This window comes from Typha angustifolia, chromosome 13 (assembly GCF_048772165.1).
Source record: "Typha angustifolia cultivar Huaian chromosome 13, ASM4877216v1, whole genome shotgun sequence".
NCBI lineage: Eukaryota > Viridiplantae > Streptophyta > Magnoliopsida > Poales > Typhaceae > Typha > Typha angustifolia.
Window position 1 is genome coordinate 15120162 of NC_133251.1, and position 22227 is coordinate 15142388.

General features: G+C 36.9%; 4 protein-coding genes across 7 annotated transcripts; 2 read left to right on the top strand and 2 right to left on the bottom strand.

The window, feature by feature from the left end:
* The first annotated feature begins 1370 nt into the window (after positions 1-1370).
* LOC140773935 (uncharacterized) lies at positions 1371-9223 on the top strand. The gene is made up of 14 exons (XM_073116726.1): positions 1371-1778; positions 2959-3014; positions 3140-3314; positions 3598-3699; positions 4088-4159; positions 5734-5850; positions 5961-6038; positions 6170-6232; positions 6328-6424; positions 7294-7372; positions 7466-7677; positions 8130-8275; positions 8451-8573; positions 8823-9223. The coding sequence occupies exons 1-14, from the start codon at positions 1692-1694 to the stop codon at positions 8976-8978; spliced, it is 1563 nt and encodes a 520-aa protein (XP_072972827.1). The 5' UTR covers positions 1371-1691; the 3' UTR covers positions 8979-9223.
* Positions 9224-9720: 497 nt separating this feature from the next.
* On the bottom strand, positions 9721-12542 carry LOC140773773 (fructose-bisphosphate aldolase 1, cytoplasmic). The gene is made up of 2 exons (XM_073116502.1): positions 12384-12542; positions 9721-11009 (listed from the first exon to the last, which is right to left on the bottom strand). The coding sequence occupies exons 1-2, from the start codon at positions 12409-12411 to the stop codon at positions 9961-9963; spliced, it is 1077 nt and encodes a 358-aa protein (XP_072972603.1). The 5' UTR covers positions 12412-12542; the 3' UTR covers positions 9721-9960.
* Positions 12543-15247: 2705 nt separating this feature from the next.
* On the top strand, positions 15248-17498 carry LOC140772964 (GDSL esterase/lipase At3g48460). Its single transcript, XM_073115240.1, has 2 exons — positions 15248-16019; positions 16775-17498. The coding sequence occupies exons 1-2, from the start codon at positions 15375-15377 to the stop codon at positions 17267-17269; spliced, it is 1140 nt and encodes a 379-aa protein (XP_072971341.1). The 5' UTR covers positions 15248-15374; the 3' UTR covers positions 17270-17498.
* Positions 15982-21405, bottom strand: LOC140772963 (two-component response regulator ORR26-like). Of its 4 annotated transcripts, none has more exons than XM_073115236.1 (6): positions 21163-21405; positions 20055-20207; positions 19553-19942; positions 19288-19364; positions 18007-18947; positions 15982-16107 (listed from the first exon to the last, which is right to left on the bottom strand). In XM_073115236.1, the coding sequence occupies exons 1-6, from the start codon at positions 21287-21289 to the stop codon at positions 16065-16067; spliced, it is 1731 nt and encodes a 576-aa protein (XP_072971337.1). In that variant the 5' UTR covers positions 21290-21405; the 3' UTR covers positions 15982-16064. The 4 variants fall into 4 exon arrangements, with proteins under 4 accessions (XP_072971337.1, XP_072971340.1, XP_072971339.1 ...); XM_073115238.1 differs by having other exon boundaries at positions 16039-16142; XM_073115239.1 differs by lacking the exon at positions 20055-20207.
* Between the last annotated feature and the right edge of the window lie 822 nt (positions 21406-22227).

Here is a 22227-nt window from a genome sequence, read left to right on the forward strand (position 1 = left end):
AACACGTTTAACGCTTCAATAACTCATAAAATAATTTCTTAGTTTTAAGAAAACTCTTAGGGTGTTTACAAGTCTAGTGTATTTATAAAAGATAATTACAAAAGCCTCATTATGTGGCAAACATAAACATGTTGCGCTAAGCCGGAAGAGCACGAAAAGGCAAAGTCATGACATCAGCCACACAGGTGTATACCTTATTTCTCAATTAAGATCACACGAAGACTTAACAGACAACTCTACAATATTAATAACAAAGCGACGAGAATAAAAATTAAGGAAAATCGACAAAATTCAACTCCATAATACTAACAATACTAAAAAAAAGCATCGAACGAGGGAGAGGAGTTCAACGTTAGTAGATGGCAACAAAGAAGAGGGCAGCATAGTTAAGGATGCAGATGACATCGAGCTAAGAGGAGGTTGAAAGAGGGGGTGAGCTTGGTATGGGCAAGATAGGAGGAGATCCACGGATAGTGGTGAGCCATGTGAAGTTGGCAAAGAAATAGGGATCAACATTACAATAGAGAAAGAGAGTAAGAAAGAGAGAAGATAAGAGAAAAGTCTCACGAGGACAAGTTTGAAAGAGATGAAGGTAACACGGTAGAGGAGGAAAAGAGAAGGTCGATAAAATAGAAAGAAAATAGAGAAAGAGATGAGAAAAATATCACTAAATGAGTCTGACTATTTTGGTTGAAGAAGATGATCAAAGATTTAAAAAAAAGTACAGTCGTATAATTCCCAGACTGAGGCTGGTCAATCTGGGCCAACCCGAAAAATACAGTAAGAGAAATTACAAGGACTAAAGCTGAAAAAGATAATTAAAAAGAAAAAGAGAGATAATTTTCTGCAGCGATTCCGTTTTAACCTCCCTCACTTCTATTATCAATTACCCTCCTCCTTTCAAAAGGACATGGCCACCTCTAGTTAATGATTCTGGGCGCAACTCGTTTGAAAGCTCCCAGGGAGCCAGAGGCTTATATAGACTCTGACTGACAGGTTACATGTGACACATGGTCTAATTGGTATAGATCCAATTAAATTTTCCCATCGTAATTTGCTTGCACTTCTATAACATATATATATATATATATATATATATATATATATATATATATATATACATGGCAAGTGCCATTCCCAGTTCCCACACGGCCGTGTCATAAAAAAACAATTAAAAAATATTAGGGGACACAAAAGAAAACTACGAAGATCCAGTAGGAAACAGCCTGGAATGACATCAACCCACAGAGATTTAAATCATTTGCTCGAAGGGAACTCAAAAAGATTCGGGTGTTTTCGGAGAATATCTCCAGAGGATCAGATCGCCTACACCTCAAAACGTTGGAGCGCCCTACACAAACACGTACGCGGCAGGATTTTATTGGCTTTCCGAGTTTCTTAAAATTAGTCGCCCAGTTGGATCCAATAAGCGTTCGATGCTGCAGTTAATAATTTAATTAGATTTGATAGTTTTGGGGGCGAGCATTTTTGTTACTCCTTGCCGCTAAGATCCACGGCCGTCCTAAAGGCCCGAGCTTCCGTCTCCTGGCCTCCTTCTTCTTTCTTGCTCGATTTCGCTACCGTTCTCTCCTCCCTCGATGGTCATTTGAGAGGTTTTGCGCCGTCGTCTTCGTTGCGGTGATCGAAGGGAGGAGTTCGATTGATTTGAAGGGAGGAAAGGAGAAAGGAAGATGGCGGCATTGGAAGCATTCGACGCGTTCTTGGCGGCGGCGAGTAGAGCTCTTTGTACTCCCATCGCTGTCTTTATTCAGATCCAGGTACATTTGTTTTGCAATCCCTCTGTTTCTCTCCTTTTCTGGTTTGGTTGGATCACGGCTCGTGACATCGGATCTGCGGATCTGCGAAAAAGCTCGGTTTTTGGAGCTTATTTGGTCTACTTATTGGTTATTAGCTTATTGGTAAAGATCTAAGGTTCGTCGGATGGTTCCTGATATTTATTTCGATCTTTCTTGTTGGAATTAGAATTGGGAATTGAGTTTGGCGTATAAAGCTCTGGGGGTGGAAAGTTTTGGTTCTTGGTGGGATAGGGCTTATGGTGGCCAGATCTGAAGCAAGATATCAAACTCTCCGTCCCATTGGTTGCGAACATCACATCAAGCAGTTGGCGTGGTGTCACTTTCCTTTTGTTATTTGTTCCTACACTTTGTGGAAGCTTTTGCAAGAAGCTTATGCTTCTGCAAAAGAAAATAACAAAAAGAAAAGGATCTTTTGAAAGCTGGTGCCTATTAGGATGCTGTCAGTGACAATTAAATCGTGTGAAGTGAAGTAGTTTTATGAAGGATGCAAAAGAATTATTATATATTGGGAGTTAAATAGTATACCATCCGGAACTCTATGATGAAGAATTGGACATGAGTGAAATGCAACTAAAGGAAGCTAGTGCAACATGAAGCTATTCCTCGAGATATTGCAATGAAAAGCAGATAGTACACTTTATTGCCAAGCTGTAAGTCTGATGAACTATACATGAAGAGCAGAAGAACTGCAATCTACAAGTTGCCAATGATGGGTAGTGCTTGCTTCTAGAGTAAACCCAGATGTGCAGATTGCTTAATACTTTTTAGCCGTGTTTTTTTTAGGTTCATACTTTTCAATGACACAGTGCACCTATTTCACGCTGAAGAAGTTAACAAAAACAAGAAGTGAGAAAGAGTGCTTAGGTGGCTGGTCGGCCAAACAAGTTGATAATGTACGATGTTGTCCAAGAAAAGACAGCACTATCTATGAAGATTGATCTTCTTTGTAATATAGTGCTGCTGGGCATAGTAATTGGAACTAATGGAAATTGCTTTTTATGGAGAAAGTGAGCTAAGGATTTGTCCTGCAATTAAAATTCGTTTTTGATCAACATGGTTTTTCTTTAATTTGTCTAGCAGCATGCTGATTTGTGAAGGCTTCACCTTTCATATGACAGATTCTTTTTTCTCATTGTTATAGGGTTGTGTAATTTGTTTAACACTTGCTGTTGGATGGTGTTTTGCTGCTTATGTCAGGTATTCTGATTCTTAAAACTACTAACTGCAATAGAAATCTTTCTATTAACCTTATTCTTGTTATGCATTTTCTGTCAGTAGTTGGTACTGAAACATTTGGACATCTATTTTCTACCTCCCATCAGGAATGGAGTAATTCGGCACATGAAGCGCATTATAGAATCTGGCAACAGTTTTGCATTTCTCTGCGATGATATAAATGATCTTGAGCACTCTGCTCAGCTGAACTTGCCTAGAGTGTCAGTAATCATGCCTTTGAAGGGACTCGGGGAACATAATTTTCAAAACTGGAGAAGCCAAGTGAGTATAACGTCACTCTAGATGCTTCTAGCATAGCATTTTAACTTTTAAAATTTAGCTTGTTGCAAACAATGAAGAAAATAAATAAAAAAAGCAAAATATATTTATTGAATGATTATTCTATCTCTGTTAAATTGTGGATACAGAAGATGTAGAAATTCAAGAAAAGAAAAATCATCACTTCTTACCTCTAATTGACTCATGTGAGCTTTAACATGTCTTTGTCCCCCAATTTATTATCCTCACTTAATTTTGTTGTTGGTTCTCAAATATTTTGAAACAGATCACTTCTCTTTATGGTGGACCTCTTGAGTTCCTCTTTGTGGTGGAAAGCACTAATGATCCTGCTTACCATGCTGTATCGCGACTAATTACAGACTTTAAGGTAGGTGTAAACATCAACAATAACCCTTCTTCTTCTTTTTTTGGTTCAATTAAGGCCATCTTATATACATTTAAACACTAGATAAACAGTGCAGCTTATTTATTTTCTACACATCTATCTATGCTGACATATTCTGTTACTTAAAAGTGAACTCGTCCTTGAGACTATGAGGGACTCAAATTCATCTGGAATCTTAAGATTGTTGCTTGATGTTGAACATTGTGATCTGGAGTCTAAGATCTAACATGTATCTTATAATTGATATATAAATGGTACACGAGAACACAAATTCTTTCTACTCTGGCACAAGTTACATGAAGTGAGTGGCAAGTTGGATCTAGTTGATCATTTGTTGCATGTTCTAACTGTAGATTTTAATCCTTTTCAGGACAATATCGATGCAAAGATTGTTGTAGCTGGGTTGTCAACTACATGCAGCCAGAAAATCCATAATCAGTTAGTATGTAAATGATTTATTGCTTCTTTTATATAGCAAATCTAGATTACATGTGCTGCTTCAACAAGGTTTTTTTCTATCTTATAATGTTTCTATTTTCACTTTCAAGTTTCAGCCTTGGTAAGACTAAGCTAGGCACATCACTTACCTAATGCATGCTTTTGCATTTGAAGAGCATAAGAACAAATTGCTCAGTTCTTTTCTTTGTCGAACCTTTTGATTATCTGTAAATTTATTTTCCCTTGACTTGCATCTAATATTAAATGCTTGTAAATGTGATTGTTCTGCTAGATTTCTGCTTTTCTGTATGTTTTATGTTTCAACTATATAGAAATTGAGTCTTATGCTTTCAAATTTTTGTTTTTCAACAAAAAGTACCTTGGGTTAGATCTAGCCCAAGATAGATTGATGAGAAGGCATCGGTAATGGTCTATAACATTTATTTCAAATTTAATTGATTGGATTACAGAAGATACTCTTACTTCCCTTACCTAAGAGTTGTCTCCCTTCTTTATTACTCAATCTTTCTCCACCTAGACTGAGAACTCGCTGGCTTTAGTGCTAGATATTTCATGGCAGAACCTGGCTCTGGCTGTTTGATTCCCCCTAAAACTGTCGCCATTGATTCGACCAGTTCAGCTCCTTGGCTTATTGACTTATTGTCTTTATTTTAGATTAGAATAAGAATCATTTGGTAATATTTTGTATTTGGCACCTGAAGTGAAACATAAGGTTATTATTTGTTACAGTTTGTCCGACATACTAATGGTAGGCCAGTAGGGTGCTTTTCTAAATAAAACCTCGGAAAACAGAGGATTCGATTTGTAAATGAAAAAGTAGGTTGTGAATTGTAAAAAATTGTGGCATGTGAAATCAAAATTCTCTTTTCTTTTATCACTTCCTAAGAGAACACATTCCCTTATATTCGAAAGATCAGACATTAACTTTAGTATCTATTTTCATATGCCTTAGTTCTAAAAGATAATAACATATAAATAAGATGTAAAATATTTCATGAATAAGCTAATTTATAGTACCAAAATCAATTTAATAAATGATAATCAGTATAATTAGTATCCTATATTATTAGGTCTTATGGTAAACATTGTTAAAATTCATTGATCATTGAAGTTGGGAACCTGGAACTTGTATCTAAGGTTAATAACCATCAATCATCTTCTTTTTCCAATATTTTTGGAAGAAAACCAATAAATTTGATGCAAGGATGCCTGAGATTATGCACAATTATTTCTAGAACTTGAGAGTGTAAATATTTCTAAAGAAACCTACTGCATCAATAATGACCACATTGCCACAGACTAACTGACAGTGCATGTAGTAATTCTCTCTTATTCTTGCCAATACAACCAGCTCACATTGGCTACTCAAACTAGCCAAGAGAATTCCGGGATTTAGAAGATCCTAATGTTAGAGGGCCTTGTTTCCTGCTTTTGTTGTATCCAATCATATTTTGATACACGCCAGGAATGCTGATTCTTCACTCTTCCTATGTTTACCTTATCCCATCTTCATTATTTATGAGACCTGCTGATATATATGATATCACACTGATTCAGGTTGGTGTCGAAAGGATGCATAAGGACAGCAAGTATGTTTTATTTTTGGATGATGATGTTAGGTTGCATCCTGGATCAATTGGAGCCCTTACAGCTGAAATGGAGAAGAATCCTGAGGTACCTTTTTCCCTGAAGTGTATTGTGTCAGCTTTTATTAGTCATCTTCTTTAATCCTTCAGTGGTGACGTACTAGGATTAGTACCTTATCTTTGTCTCAAATGGCTCAGATATTTATTCAAACTGGATATCCTCTTGATTTGCCTTCTGGGAGCTTGGGTAGTTACTGCATCTATGAATATCACATGGTATGCTTTTTCTTAGATGGTCAAATTCCTTCCTTTTCTTTCCAATCTCTTGTTAAGAGCTATTCAAATATTTTGTTTCTTTATGTGTAAGTTATTTGTTGCGATGGCACTTACCAGTAATGTAATATCAGCCTTGTTCAATGGGATTTGCAACTGGTGGAAAGACTTTCTTCCTTTGGGGAGGCTGCATGATGGTGAGCTTTAATCTTAATTCCTATTCTTTCTATGTTAAAACAGAAACTGGTGCTACAGCTATTATATTACTTTTCTAATAATTATACCTTTTTAGATGCATGCTGAAGATTTTAGGATGGATTTATATGGTATCGTTAGTGGACTACGTGATGGTGGATACTCTGATGATATGACCCTAGCAGCAATAGCTGGTAATATGTTTGTCTAATTTTTGTCATAAGCTAAAATGTGTCCTCTTTGGTAAATTACTAATTAGTATAAGCATTTGCTTGCTGAAATTAATTTTAACATTCTTTCATTATTGTAATAAGAGAATAATTTGGCTATAGTAACTAAACAGCTGTTACACATCTTGTACTTAATCCATCTCAAACTTTGAGTTCTTTTGGTAGCTGATGGTAAAGTTTCTACTTTTAAGTAGATTGGAGTAGTTTGTGGATTAACCTTGTGAAAAGGACTCAACTAGAAAGTACATTCTGATACAAGGACATTGTGAGGTGTCCTGCAGTAATATAAATCATGTCTGTCAAATGGTGATAAAGCTCGGGAATTGACCAAAACTGTATTCTCTTAATTCAAATTGGAGTGCGTGAATTCTATTTACTTATCTTGGCATGTCTTTTGTTTCAAACAATCATTTCAAAATATTTTAGGTTGAAAACTACTCTAAGTGAAACTATATGCAGGTGAAAATTTACACCTGGTATAATACTGCAAATTTGTTAAAACTGGTCAATACTAGAAGTATCTTCATTGATATTGCAGTCACATAGAAATATAATTTCTCTTTAAAGAGGCACTAATCCTCTACTTGTGAAAGATTACCAAGTGATGATCATTCCCAGAATGAATTTTCTTTGCTTCAGATATTGCAACATGAACTGAGTTTCCTTTTCTTTTTCACCTTCTTTTTTACATACTCTTAATTCTAACTTATCCTTATAAGTTGGAATCATACTATTCTGCAGCTGGTTAGCTACAACTGTATTATACATGAGTACACAGTGCTGCCTAACAATATGCTTCTGTTCTTCAAATAACTTTACTGCATCCTTTACAGGACAACATAAAAGGCTTATTAGTTCACCACCAGTTGCTGTCTTTCCTCATCCTCTTGCAAGTGATCTTAGCTTTTCAAGGTTTATACTTCTTTGTTTTCTCAGTCACTTTAGCATAGATAGTATTTCCTCATTCATATGGCTTATTACTGTATCTTTAAATGTTTTATGCAGATACTGGAATTACCTCAGGAAGCAAACATTTGTTCTTGAATCCTATGTGTCGACGGTTAACTGGCTAATGAACCGTGCACTTTTTTCTTCACATTGCTATTTGTCATGGGGATTTGTTTGGCCATACTTCATGGCAATGATACATCTTGTGGCAGCCATAAGAGCACCCTATAGTGGAAGATTATTGAAAGAAGCATCTGCCTCATCTTGTGGTAAGCACTAAAGTACAATTTCAGTAGACCTAGTCAAGTGGAAATCTCTCTAGAACTAGAGTAATTGAATACACTAGAAATGATGTGGATATTAAGATAGGAAGTAGAGATGCCGGCGAATTGATTTATCTTTTTAATGAACAAATCAGAATCGTTTGCTGAGAAAAAGGTGATTTTAATATTAGCATTAGTTGGCCTTTTTACCTTGCTTATTACTTATACCATGGAAAAGGTGATTTTTTCACTAGTTTATCAATTTATATGGTTTGAAATTGTGTTTTTTTTATCTTTCATCCTGTTGAGCTGCTTCTAGAGAATTGTTCGAAATATTTGTTAAAGATCACTGAAGACCATAAGTAACGATTACAACATCAACTCATAAATTTTATCTAAATTTACTTCTTTGCTTATATATATATATGTCTATGTAATAACAACATGGATTTACCCAGGTTTGCTTCTAGCTAGCTGCTTGCTTATATGCACTCTTGTAGAACTTACTTCAATGTGGAACTTGACAAAGGTGGAGATTCAATTATGCAACATGTTATCTCCAGAAGGGCCAACAGTCTCACTTGATTCATATAATTGGGGACTTGTAAGTATATCCCGAGTTTCTTTACTTTCAGGAAGGACTATGCTGTCCTACGAAAAATGTTACTCTGAATTCATAATGTGGGCGACAGATAATTAGATTATCTTTGGTATTTTACTTTTGCATGAAGTGTATTTTAGGCATCTAACGTCTGGTGAACTGGGTATCTGGTGTGCAGATATTTCTTGCAATGTTGGTAGATAACTTCCTATACCCTATCTCTGCAATTCGTTCTCATTTTTCACAGTCGATAAACTGGTCTGGTATCCGGTACTACTTGAAAAATGGCAAAATAAGCAAGGTACATTACTGTGCTCAGATCACATTACTTCAAGTATTGGTCCGTTTCACTTTTTTTGCACAGCTATTCATTTTTACTAACGAAGTGGCTGAGTGACAAATCACCTAGCAAGCCATGAATATCTTCCAGAATTCGATCTTGCTGAAGGGACTTGTTTTCTTGATCTGTTATTGCTCCCAACTGTTCTAAGAAATATTTTCATATACAAACTATGAGTTTTCCTTTTTCTTAACATATGCAATATTGCAGATTGAAAGATTAAAGGCAAACGGCACGAACTATACCACTGATCTTGGAGGAAAGTATCTTTTTGGAAAGAGAATATCCCCCCCTAAAACTTCATTTCTTGGTTCTTTGTCGAGAAGTTTGGCACAGTGGCACCAACCAAAGAAGTACGACAGCTAGCAAGAAGATCAGGAAATCGAGCTTTGTTCTTCATTCTTCGCAGGAATTTAATTGTACTTTTTTTTCCTTACTCATTTTTTATTTAGTTGATTCTTATGGTGTTTAGTTGCTTTCAACCTTCTAGATCTTGTACTACCTAGTCTCTAATATATTTTTTTCTGAGAGAATACCTAGTCTCTGTAATATTATAGATACAATGATATTCGTCTCTAGCAGTAAAATGTTTCATTCCTTTTGATCTTTCCTATTTATTTTCTACCCCATATTTGAGTAAATATTGATAGATAGGGTTCTAATTTACCCTGTTTCTGTTTCAAATCTCCATTGTCTGAATTCTGATGTTTCTGTGGTTGAATAATCTTGTTTTGTTCAACAGTAAACTTGGATGCGTGCTAAATTTAACTAGATTCAGAAGAATCATCAGGCAACGCAATCGCCTATTAATATAAGCTAGATTTGGTGTCAATGAGCTTCGAAAAAGATTCTCAAATCGAATGTGTCTGATAAATTTCTAGATAGACAAGAAGGGGAACAAGTAAAACGAGATTAGGGGCTAATATATGCTTACAGAAATTGTTGATCAACTCAAGGGTATAAAAAATTTCCGTTGGGCCATCTTTTATAAAATGTATTCATCTCGTACTGCAGTTAAACAAATCAAACATATTAACCATGGCAAAAATCACAAAGATTAACATGAACAAGAAAACTGAAATGCACCCTAAAGATCAACAATAGTAGATTACAATTCAAAGATACTGTATCAAATTTAAATTGATTAAAAAACACAGGAGAATGTTAAACATTCATAACACAATACCAAACAAATGAGAAAGGTAACAAACATCCAAAACAGATTACACTCCAACTTATTGATAACATCCTCTAAGGCAGCATAGTAGTTCCTTAGAAAATCTAAACATCCTCTAAGGCAACCTAAGACTCATAACTCAAAAGCCGCTAAACCGATTGAAGGAAAAGATCAGTACTTGTAGTCCTTCACATGAAGGCTCTCAGAGACACCTTCACCACCTGCAGCATCTCCACCATATGTCCCGAGTGTAGCCTCTGAGTTAGCTTTGCACCTGGTAAGGAATGCTGTCCTTGCCTTCTCAATGTTCTCCTCCTTCCCTGCCCATGCCTTAAGCGTGCTTTGCTGCAGAGCACGGCCGAATGAGAAGGAAAGTGACCAAGGCTTCTTTCCCTTCAGCTTGTTCATGGCATTCAGGTTCAAAGTAGCCTGCTCCTCACTCTGTCCACCGGAGAGGAAGACAATGGCAGGCACTGCAGCTGGGACAGTCCTCTGGAGAGCGCGAACAGTGTACTCAGCAATCACCTCATGGGGCACCTTTGCGGAATCTGAACCTGGAGTTACCATGTTTGGTTTTAATAAAGTCCCCTCCAGAAGAACATGGTGATCATTGAGTGCCTTGTAGCAAGCAGCAAGGACAACCTCTGTGACATAAGCACATCGCGCAATGTCATGTGGCCCATCAACGAGGATCTCAGGCTCAACAATGGGTACAAGACCGTTCTCCTGGCAGATGATGGCGTAGCGGGCCAATCCATCAGCATTTACATCAATAGCTAGCTGTGATGGCTCAGTAGGGCCAATCTTGAGGACGGCACGCCACTTTGCGAAACGAGCACCTGCTTCATAGTACTTCTTGCAGCGCTTGCCAAGGTCGTCATGGCCTTGTGTGGTGGTCTCTCCATTAGTGCCAGCTAGGTCAATGGTGCCCTTGTCCACCTTAATACCAGGAAGGACTCCGCCCTCTCTGAGAACTTCGACGAAAGGCTTGCCATCTGCAGTCTTCTGGTAGAGGGTCTCCTCGAAGAGGATTACACCGCTGAGGTATTGGAGAGCACCAGGGGTGCAGAAAAGGAGCTCCCGGAGTGCGCGGCGGTTCTCCTCAACATTCTCAACATTGATGCTTGCCAAGCGCTTGCCAATTGTACCAGTGGACTCATCAGCAGCAAGGATCCCCTTTCCTGGGGTTCCAATGTAAGCGGCGTTCTTTATGAGCTCATCTGCAAGGTAAAGAGCATCTCAGTTCTTTGCTCTTAGGTCTAGAGAAATCTTAAAGCAGCAGATCAAAGAGCATAAAAAAATGACAATCTAGGATAGGGGCATTATACAATACTCTAATGTATAAATCTTAATGCATTTGATGAAAACACCCCCAAGACTGCAAGATATAGATCTTAAAGAAAACTTCTGCAGGCGAATCAGAAGTTATTAACGAGAAAAAAGAACTGTGAAGCATACATGAGATGGGAAAAAAAACCCTCAAACTATAAATAAAAGGTACAATTAACTATATGGACGTTATACACTTTGAAATGTTATCATATGGAATGAGTAGACAAAAATGTGTTCATTTTGGATGATGCAGACATATATGACAAGAATCGGCATGATAATAAACATAATATTACAAAATAATAACGACAAGCAATAGCCTATCATCTGAACAGGATGCAGTGCAAATTTGGAAAACACAAAAATAGGTAAAAAAACTAGATTGGATTAAAGCTACTTAAGTTGTCGCAGGGACAATCTAATAGGCCTCTAACCAATATTATAGAGTAGAATTACGTTAGAACTTACTCAAGCAAAACTGGATAATGTCAGAGAAAAAAAGATACACTGTTAAAAGACCTACTGTAAGCAAATAATCAAACAAACATTCGATAACAAGTTTCAACATCGAAAGGCATTTCAAGCAGTTATCAGAAATAGGCAGATTAGCAAAGGATGAAAGATTGCAAAAAATATCATTATGTTTTATTTGCATCATCGGCAACAACGAGTCCAACGAAGCAGAAAATAAGGGTTTAGGGTTTTCAAACAACCTTCATTTCAATCCTATTAGATAATACACAAAGCAGGTCCACGTTATGGTATATCAAACCAACAATTGGTTGAGACTTGAACAAGCAGTCAAAAGTCCACCTAATGCTATCCTTAAATTTAAAGAAGATATAAGCACCAAGGATGTTTTAGCAAGATCATTAATAATCCATCTTTCTGCATCATAACTTCTATTATCAGTCAAAGTACACAGATCATACAACAAAACGGGCTCCTTTTCCACATCCCCCTCAATCAAAAAGTAAGGAAACCTCGAATTTTATACTTCACCCTCGGCAAATAATACTAATAAAACGAGTTATTACTATAATTTTATCAATACCAAGTAAAGGTGACTCCTTTACGCACATACTCATCCTAAATCCAAAACCCAACATAGAAAATCCCCCCAGAAAAAGCAACAAGCAAGCAAGAAAACAACCAGATCTACTCTTCCATTGTTCAATCTCCAAAACATACAAAAGCAAGCATCAGAACTCCAAATCAGACCCATCAAACGCTCAAAATGACAAATATCTAGGGGATCATACCATGGTACTTTCCGCAGTAGGCAGACATCTTTCCTAAAAAGTCTTCAAAGACGACGGAGACGAGAAACAGGAGAGGCTTGACGGTATGGACTTACTAGGGATGGAAGAGAGAGAGAGAGAGAGAGAGAGAGAGAGAGAGATGGAAGCCTATATATATAATACTCCGGGCAATGACCGGAACAGAAGGTTCGGACGAATGGGTGGGCGATTGGGCCCGGGACTTTGGTCAAAAGAGGTTCGACGACGGTTTTGAAAACTTGTGGGTGCCATTGGATCCTTAGACTAATTTTCCCTTCAAACCCTCGCTTTTTTCTATTTACAAATCTCACTCTTCTTTTCTCACAAGACGGTAAAAAAAAAGATCCCAACTGCGAATTCGCTTAACTGAAGGTTGCTATATGCAAGCTTATGCGAATCCAAATGGAATATCCCTCGTCTCTGACCCGGATCTTCTGCAGCGCATATGCAGGAATTTGGTTTCATCCAATACTTGGCGTTATTTCACTGGCTCTAGCAGCCGAACCAAGTGTTAATGCAGGAAATTTCTACAGGTAGATTTTGTAGAAGATATGCTACCCATTTGTTTATACCAATGGGCTCACTCGGATTTCTAGCTCCTGTTTTTAGTTGGGTCTGGGAGAAGGATTCGAGGTTTTATTTATATTTATTTTTCTTTAATTTTTCTTTTCAACCTCGAAGTAATCGATCGATGTATTATTATTATTATTATTTTTAATACATATTTTGTTTTGTATTCCACCTCAATGCAATGTCAGATATCAAAGCAAATTTAGGTTTGTTTTTTCTGGGATTAATATTAAAAATGTGCTTCAATCTAGAACAAGTCCTACCCATTAAAATGGTCATGGATTACTAATGTTATAATTACTTGTAGCATATATGGTTTGTAAAAATTAATTAGCTTAAAATTTTAAATTATTGGATTAAAAGACTAAAAATTTAAAGTCTGGATATCATAAAAGATAAATAACTGACTAATAATATGTATATATTATAATACATTATAATAGAGTAATAAGTGAATATATGACCCATCACATCATGCACTACATGTTTGATTGTTATGCAAACCTCTCTTTTCTCCCTTTTCCTTTGATTAAAAGATTAAGAAAACTTTTCAAGGAGTCATTAGTCTTCTATCATCCAAATTCCAAAGCCATTCTGCCCACCAACTTTGACCATTAGTTGATAGTTAGCCACCCTCATGAGCATTATAAAATTGTCTTTGGACATCAAGTTGTGGTCTATATTCCTTATTTCTAGAAGACTAAGACTCAACATGATCTTATACAACTCAACTCTCACATTTGCCACATTCCTAAGACATACATATATATACTTATTTTGATACTAAAAAGTGCTCTAATTATGCCATATTTAAAAATATTTGACATTCTCTAAGGTTTAAATTTATCATCATATTTTACATGAATGTCCATTTCCAAGATCCATCATGAATGAATGATGCATCACTTCCCACGCATATAGCAAGCTATGAATCCATCTAATGTATATGCTCTTATTATATGTTCATTTTTATCTATTATAGTAGATGGAATAATGTTTTCTATAGAAGAATGTTAAAGAAATAAGACTATGATGGTGATCCACATAGATGCAAAGAGTGCGTTCCTTGTAGGATGGAAGGTCAACTAAGCATCTTTTAACATATATATATATATATACATATATTTAAAAAGTGATGAAACTTCATATAAATTAAGCCAGTCATCCAAAGATGGAAGGAGGTAAACCAGTTGTCCTGTTCTAATTAAAGAGTTGAAAAATATCTTAATTGATGTCATATTAAAACTAAAAACTAAGAAGGGGAACTTTTAAAGCCATGACAACGGCAAATGTTAGAATCATGGAGTTAGAATTTTTGAGAAGGTTTGATTGTCAATGACAATTTGTCAGCAATGTTGGCCATAAATTTTAAAGAACACTTAATATCTAAAAGAAAGAGAGAGTTGCTGAATTCGCCACAGATAGTATATTCAGCATGTTGCTCTCGTCAACTACTTGATATATATAGTATTGGCGGTGTTAAACTTATCGAGTATTCTAAAAGCTTGTGGCGTTAAAAATTAATACAAACAAAAGCCTTCCAGATTGTCACTTATTGTAACCTTTGCCAAAAGCTTGGAAGAAACCAACAACTTGCAGTGAGAACTGCAACCCCTTTAGTTGTAGCAGAAGCAAATTCTCTACACTCCTCTCGATCTGCATAAAACTTCATGCATGCAGTGGGGCTACTTCACGACTTTAAATCATAATTCGGCATCGGATCGCATGCCGCCAAGTATTTCGACACAGGAAAATTCTGCAGTCAGAGCTGCAGAGGATCTGCTGGCTATTGCAGTAATAAACCTCGCCGAATGAGTAGTTGCATCTACCTCCAACCATCCCAAGAACAACGCACACTGCATTTACTTCTCTGTGTTTAATTGAAACACCGCCAACCTCCACATTCAAATGCAAACGTCCATCCTGTTTGCATTCAGATGTGATTAAAATCTTTTTCACCGGAGCTGTAAAAGAGAAAGGAAGACAAGGCAATAAGTAACACAGATCTCATATCAACTACTAAACCGATTCGATCTAGACGATTAGGATTCGATGGGTGAGGATGCATGCATAACTACAAGTAAGTAAAGTAGAGTAATTCAAGGATGAACCAAGAGTCCTAGAAATAACCACAAGTGAATTGATCAAATAAACTAGAGAAACTTTGTAGTTACCACAATGTGTCACATAGTACGTCACCTCAAACAGATCACATTTATGGGGAAATAAATGCAGACCATTTAAACTAGTCTCCATACGCTTTTGATTGCCCTTGGCAGAGGCATTCAACCAGGGGTTTTCTTGTCATTTCAACTGCAGTGTATCCCTTCACTCTCCCCCCAACTATATTAACCGTCTTCACTCCCAGAGGGAGCTTAGTAGTAGCCTAACGCAAAGTAAAGAATGGCCAGTTCTGCCTTTCTTAACACCATTACTACCACCTTCCTCTTGCTCATTCTACTGCAGACTCCTCTTGTTTCTTCTTCTTCTCCTGCTAATTTTACTCACAAGCGTAATTTCTCCAAGATCTATGCATTTGGTGATTCTTTCACAGACACTGGAAACACCCACTCCACAACTGGGCCACAATCCTTTGGCTATGTCTCTAGCCCTCCCTATGGATCAACCTTCTTCCACCGCTCCACGAATCGGTACTCCGACGGCCGCCTCGTGGTAGATTTCCTCGCGACCACCTTGTCTCTGCCGTTCCTACCGCCGTTCCTTGCCAGGTCTGCTGATTTCTCCCACGGTGTCAACTTTGCGGTCGCGGGATCCACCGCGATCGAGCATGACTTCTTCGTGAAGAACAACATGACCTTTGACATCACTCCTCAGTCTCTGATGACGCAGCTGTCTTGGTTTGAGAGGCACTTGGAAGAAAGGGAATGCAGAGGGAGGAAACGACCGGAGTGCAAAGCTGCAGTCGGAGATGCTCTCTTTTGGGTTGGTGAGATTGGAGTTAACGACTACGCTTATAGTGTTTCATCTTCCGTCCCGCCAAATCGTATTCGAGATCTGGCTGTCAAGAATGTGGCCATCTTTCTAGAGGTAAGACATGATCCTCTGTTTCATCATCTTCTTGGTTTCTTGTGCTCAGTTCTCTGTTTTGTGCTTCTCTTGGATTCCAAGATGCTTCCTGCTGTTCAGATATCCAACTTAGTTTTATCAACTCTACATCATGAAGATAAACAGATTAGAAGTGTTTTATAGAAGATATCAACAAATTAAAAGTAATTGATCATTAATTTATATCAAAAGATACAAACTGTAAGGACATGGTGCAACATATTCATACAATTCCTAGTTTCATACTAGCAAAGGAGTATACAACGTCTTTTTGTACATAAACTGAAGTAGGAAAAGAAAATAGAGTTGAAGTATGAAGATGGTGTAGATTAACAATGAAAACATGAAATTTGATTTGCATTTGAAAACAACATACATTAACAAGAAACTGACAGATGAGATCAGTTGTCAGATAAAGTAATTTATCGTGTGAATCTAGAAGCCTTACAGGCTTTTGCTAGTTTTGAAGCATGACTATAAGCAGTATCTAAATCAACAGCTAAGAGATCATACATCTCACAATAAGATTTAGAAAAATAAAGAGTGAAAATTGGGAAATTAGAGCTACAGAGAGAAAAATTCTTATGTTCCACTATATACAAAAAGTAAAACTTCTTGGCATGTAAAAGCAATTCTCAGAATTGATTGTTAGTTTAATTTACCAAATCTGATTATTAGATGGCTAAATTTATCAGTCGAAGATGTTTACCTAACACGATTGTCCTGTTAATTGGCAGGCTTTGCTCAACAAAGGTGCCAAGTACATTGTGGTTGAAGGCTTGCCACCAACAGGCTGCCTTCCACTAGCACTGATATTGAGTTCACAAGATGAAAGAGATGATATTGGGTGTGCTGCTAGTGTAAACAACCAAGTCTACAGCCACAACATGATTCTTCAGAATAGATTGCAGGAGCTCCGGAGACGGCATCCAGACGCTATAATTTCTTATGCTGACTACTACAGCGCTTATTACACTGTCTTGAAGAATCCATCTATGTTTGGTTTTAAAGAGACTTTCAAGACTTGTTGTGGTTCTGGTGGCGGCGCGTTAAACTTTGACCTCTTTGCCACATGTGGCTCACCAAATGTCCCAAAAGCTTGCTCAGATCCTGCTAAGTTTGTGAATTGGGATGGAGTTCACCTAACTGAAGCAATGTATAAGGTTGTTGCTGACAAGTTCTTCAACCGCGGGTACTGCAAACCAGCATTTGATGTTCTTCTTAGAAGTTAAAGATCATGGGCACATTTAGACGTGAATTAATCATCTTTGCTATGGATTAGGCCTTTAGGAATTGGACAGTGTCAGTTTCAGTAAGCTGGACCAATAAGATTTTGTACCTCATGATGAGTTCTGAATGTGTACCACCAAAACTAAGATAACTGATGGCTAGTGGTATGTTCCTTGATGGACAAAACATAAATATTATGATACATGATCTATGATTTTAGTTTCATACATTAGAAACATTAAGTTCAAATCTATATGGTTTGTATCACTGCAAAAGGGTAGATGAAGAATTCATTTAAAATTCATTTGACTGCATCTCAGGCTGGAGGAAGAAGAAAGTTAATTACCCTCAGCTTCTATACATATCACATTTGAACCCAGTGTTAGTCGAAGGTTAAAGATGATATTTCAAAATTTGAAATAAATATCAGGATACATGTTACTCATTTATATATATAATCATGATTAACTCTATAACACTCCATAAATGAAGTGGAAGACTACCTCTGAATCTATCCACCAGGTGCCGAAGTTATAACACTAATAGCTATCAGACTATCAGCACTACCATATGAACATAGTAAAAAAGCATCAGCCTTCATCAGCAGTGAATGCTTGAAGAAAGTATTTAAAGCAGGACTATGCACACAACAAATAATAGTAATAATAATAATAATAATTTATCAATGGTTACTCCAGTGCAACATACAAGTACTTAGTCAAATTCCAAATCATCATACCAGTTACTTCCTACTGCTGTCAATCGTGTTGAATCACTGCACTGAAAAATATCCATGCTATTGAGCCCTACATTCTCAAAACAACCAATGCTTTGAAGAGAACAGAGATTCTCGCTGTAGGGTAAGGAAATCAGTTCCCTGCCACTTAAAAGACTCAATTCTCGTGATGGAGGTATTAAACCTTGATTGCCTGTTTGATCGGAGTAGCAGTATCTTATGCTTTGAGGTCCATCAAAATTAAACGTAGCTCCAATATCCTGGGAACTTGCTATTCTGTGCTCGACTTGAAGGGAAATTGAGTCAATTCCACATGTTTCCGGGGAGATACCTCCAGTGCAGTTTGTAAGGACAGGTTTGATTTCAGATGGACCTGTGATATCTTTCTCCATAAAACTGAATGGGTTTACAGATGGCAGGGTGTGCATAGTGTCTATAAAAACTGGATATTCTTGGTGAGCCTTTGGCAGACATGAATAGTCCTCTAACAATCCCGAGCTATCATGATTATGCTTCTGGTACTGCATAGATTGCAGCACTGGAGTAACTCCATTCTGAGGCTCATGCTTCAGTTTGACAGGTTGAGATGACTTGTGGTAAATATTATGCATCATACCCTCTAAAGAAAGCTCTACACCAAAATGAGTGGTATTGCTGAACATCTGAGAATCAGGAACATCATGTGTGAGAGCTTTCTTATTATCCACTTGCAAGAATGCTGTGCTTTTGAAGTTCTGTAGTTGGATATCTGGTACCATTCTTGGAGTATGGATATTTGTAGAAGCATGAAATTCACAACCTGAATTTGCATGCTGTACTTGAAGTGGGCTACAAAGGTGAACATTACTCGTAGAATCTTTAGAACTAAAATCTGGACGTGTGTTATCACTGAAGCTTTTTATGTCTCTCTGCTTCTGCAGTCTACTCAGGTAGAGCCGATATTTCTGCATAAATTACATGCTTTCAGAAACACTACTAAACAAGCATAAGGAACCAGATAATGATTGATCTATCCAAACCACTTCTAGTTAAGTCTATAAGTCAATGCATAAGATTCTTCAATATTTCAAAGATCTTTTGTCTCTGCTTAAAATGTAAAGTAGCTCAAACTATGGAAGCTATAACAATGGCTCATTACTCTACTCAGGAAAGGAAACAAAAACAAAAACAAAAAAACAAAAAGACAATGGCTTATTATATCTAAAATCAAGTATAAAGGATCTCGCACAGCTGGATAAAAAAGACTACCTTAGCATTTAGGAATATATCAAGTTCATATCTCACCTGAAGGTGGCTGGCAACATTTTCTCTTGTTAACCCAGGAACATCCATCAAGTCAAGTATTTTCTTAGGGCCAACTTCTGCGAGAGCAGACAGATAGTGATGAACATACAAACATCATTGTATGAAAGCCAAGAAAGCAAGTTGTCGGGGTAAAGAGAAATTTCAGTTTAAAGATCTTTGATTCAAGAGAAAATAAAATGCACAAAGTCACAGAGCATATGGCTCACATACTCTGAGAGAAAATGAGTAGTAACTTGATACTTACTGTCAAATCCTATTTGATTAACAGCATTCACAAACTTCTGATGAAGATCCACAGACCAAACTACTCTAGCTCTTTTAACAGTAGCAGGATCACCAAAGTCTTGATCAGAATATTCTTTGTTCTCTGAATCTTTTCGTTTCTTTGTGGAGTTTACATCCTCACCACTTAATGCATTCCTGTACTCAAAAATGTCACATCCATTTCTTTTGCATAGAAGATCATTACTGATATCACGGCTTTCGATCTCCTGAACTACATGCATCTTTTTCCTGTAAACATGCTGCCATATATTTCTTAACTCTTTCATTCTCACAGGCTTGAGGAGATAGTCACAAGCACCATGCTGAACACCTTTCATGACTCTACCTGTTTCACCATCAATAGACATCACTGCAAAGATGGGACAAAAAACTTGTATATAAGTCAATCACACCAATAGAAAATGAGAAAGAAATATTTTGAATTCTTCGGAAAGCTCATGTTTGGACATGGATAAACTCACTGATGACAGGTAGATCCATCTCAAGGCCTACATGCTCAAGAAGCTTAAAACCATTCATGTCAGGCATATTGACATCACTAATTACAATGTCATACTTGTCCTTTCTTTTACGTAGGATATCCAGAGCTTCTCTAGCTAAACCACATGTAGTAACTGTAGGAGGCAAGAATAGCAATGTTACTGTAATGAACCAGGGACGAAATAGGGATGATGTATTTCCTAGGAACACAGGATTCTGCAAGCTATATAAGTAGATAAAAAGATAATAAATTATCAAGAACAATTGATCATAAATCTCACATGTATAAAAGTAATCTCTATGTTTTTTATGAGAATAACACAAGCATTATTCTAACCTGGCTGCACCAAAAATCATAAGAAGAGCACAATGTATATGATAATTATGCAAAGATTTCAGTAAAATTTTACCAATATAACTGCAAATTCCATGCACATGTGTCGTGAAGCTTCTAATGGATGGAGTGGTTAATACTTTTGTTTGTGAACAGATGCAAGAGAAGAATACTTCGACTTGCCAGTCAAGCATCTTTATGCAGAAATTTCTCAAACCGTTAACAGTTCATTCTCAAGCAGGTTTAATAATGACCAAAAGATTCAACCTTTGCTAGAAAAAATCTGCCACCATACCTGGTACCTTGACAAAGTATAATCTTAAGAAACTACTAGGACTAGAAAGGTTCGAGTTCTGAAGATCAAGTCTCTGACATTCATCACTAGCATATCTATGATGAGTTATCTCTCCTACTCTCTATTTGCAGCATATGATTCTTAGGGTAATAAAAAGAGGCAAATAACTGCTCACCAGAGCTTCCGGAGTTCGATATATTATCAAATTAATCATAGCCCTCTGCCATCCATTCTAACGCAATTATTAGCCCAAATACTAAAACCTAAGAACTGCCTCCTTTTCTCCCTTAGTAGCAAAAGTACAAATTAAATGAACTGTAATAAAATCGAAGAAGCACCAAGTAGAGATTATTACAAAAGAAAGCTCTGACCTTTAACGTCAACCTAAAAGACCCATTTCACCAGAAAGACAACAACAACAAAAAAAATCACAAACCCATCAAAGATCGTATCAAACTACCTTCATAAGAACACTTGCGAAGCATCTTCTCCAAGATCTTTACCCAGGTGGGATCATCATCTACGACCAGAACCCGAAGACCAACTGGAAAGGCGTCGGGCCTAGAAGAAGCTGAGGATTTCTCCATTGCCTTCCTTGGCTTTCTCCTTCCAAAAGAAGAGCTCTAAGGACCAAGGATTCTTTAGGCTTTGCAGGAGGGCTTCTTTAATGGAGTATATAAAAGGAAGTTGCTCAAAATGTTTAAGTTTTGGCAACCCATATTGGCGCCTCATAACTGTATGCCTCACACTATATATATATATATATATATATATATAATTTCACGTGGAAAATAATTTTATAAAGCCAACAATAAATTTTGTGAAGAAGAGATTCTTTTTTTTTTTTTTTTCTCTCCTTTTGTTTTCAAAATCTTAGGAACTCAGGCCATTCACATCCAGACACGTTCTTCTCCCTAGGATTTTTTTATTTTATTTTTTGTTTTGGTTCTTTCAGTATATTAGAAGTGGGAGACTAGAGTGATAATGTTTTTTTTTATCAGCATCTGAAGAACCATTTCTGAGTGGATTCCCTCATAATATACACTATTGAATGATGTATTCGGCGTAAAGCTTTATCTCTTTCCACACAATTTTATATATGAATAGGATCAACGAATCTAAACTATGCACATTAAAGCACTTTCATACATTTTTACTAACTAGTAACTCTAATGTTTATAGAGGAATTCGAACCGATAAGATTCTGATCCTTTTACTGTTATAGGCTTTTGTTCTTAGATTATGCCAAATGTGGCTCTGAGTGATTCAACAACAGTGCTTGCCTTTTGATTGTGGGACTAAAAAGGAAATGCCCACTATCTTGCTGCTTTGATTAAAGAGAAGGCTCTGGTTCAAGAACAGGACTGAGAAAGAAATAAACTAAGAATAGAGGGGGATAAAGGGATCAAGGAGAAGAGAAAAACTTAAGAATATGGGGAGGATAAAGGGATCAAGGAGGAGAGATCATGCTGCTAAGCCAATAAGCTACAGAGCTGACTCTTAAAATAAGTAAAAGATGGAATGT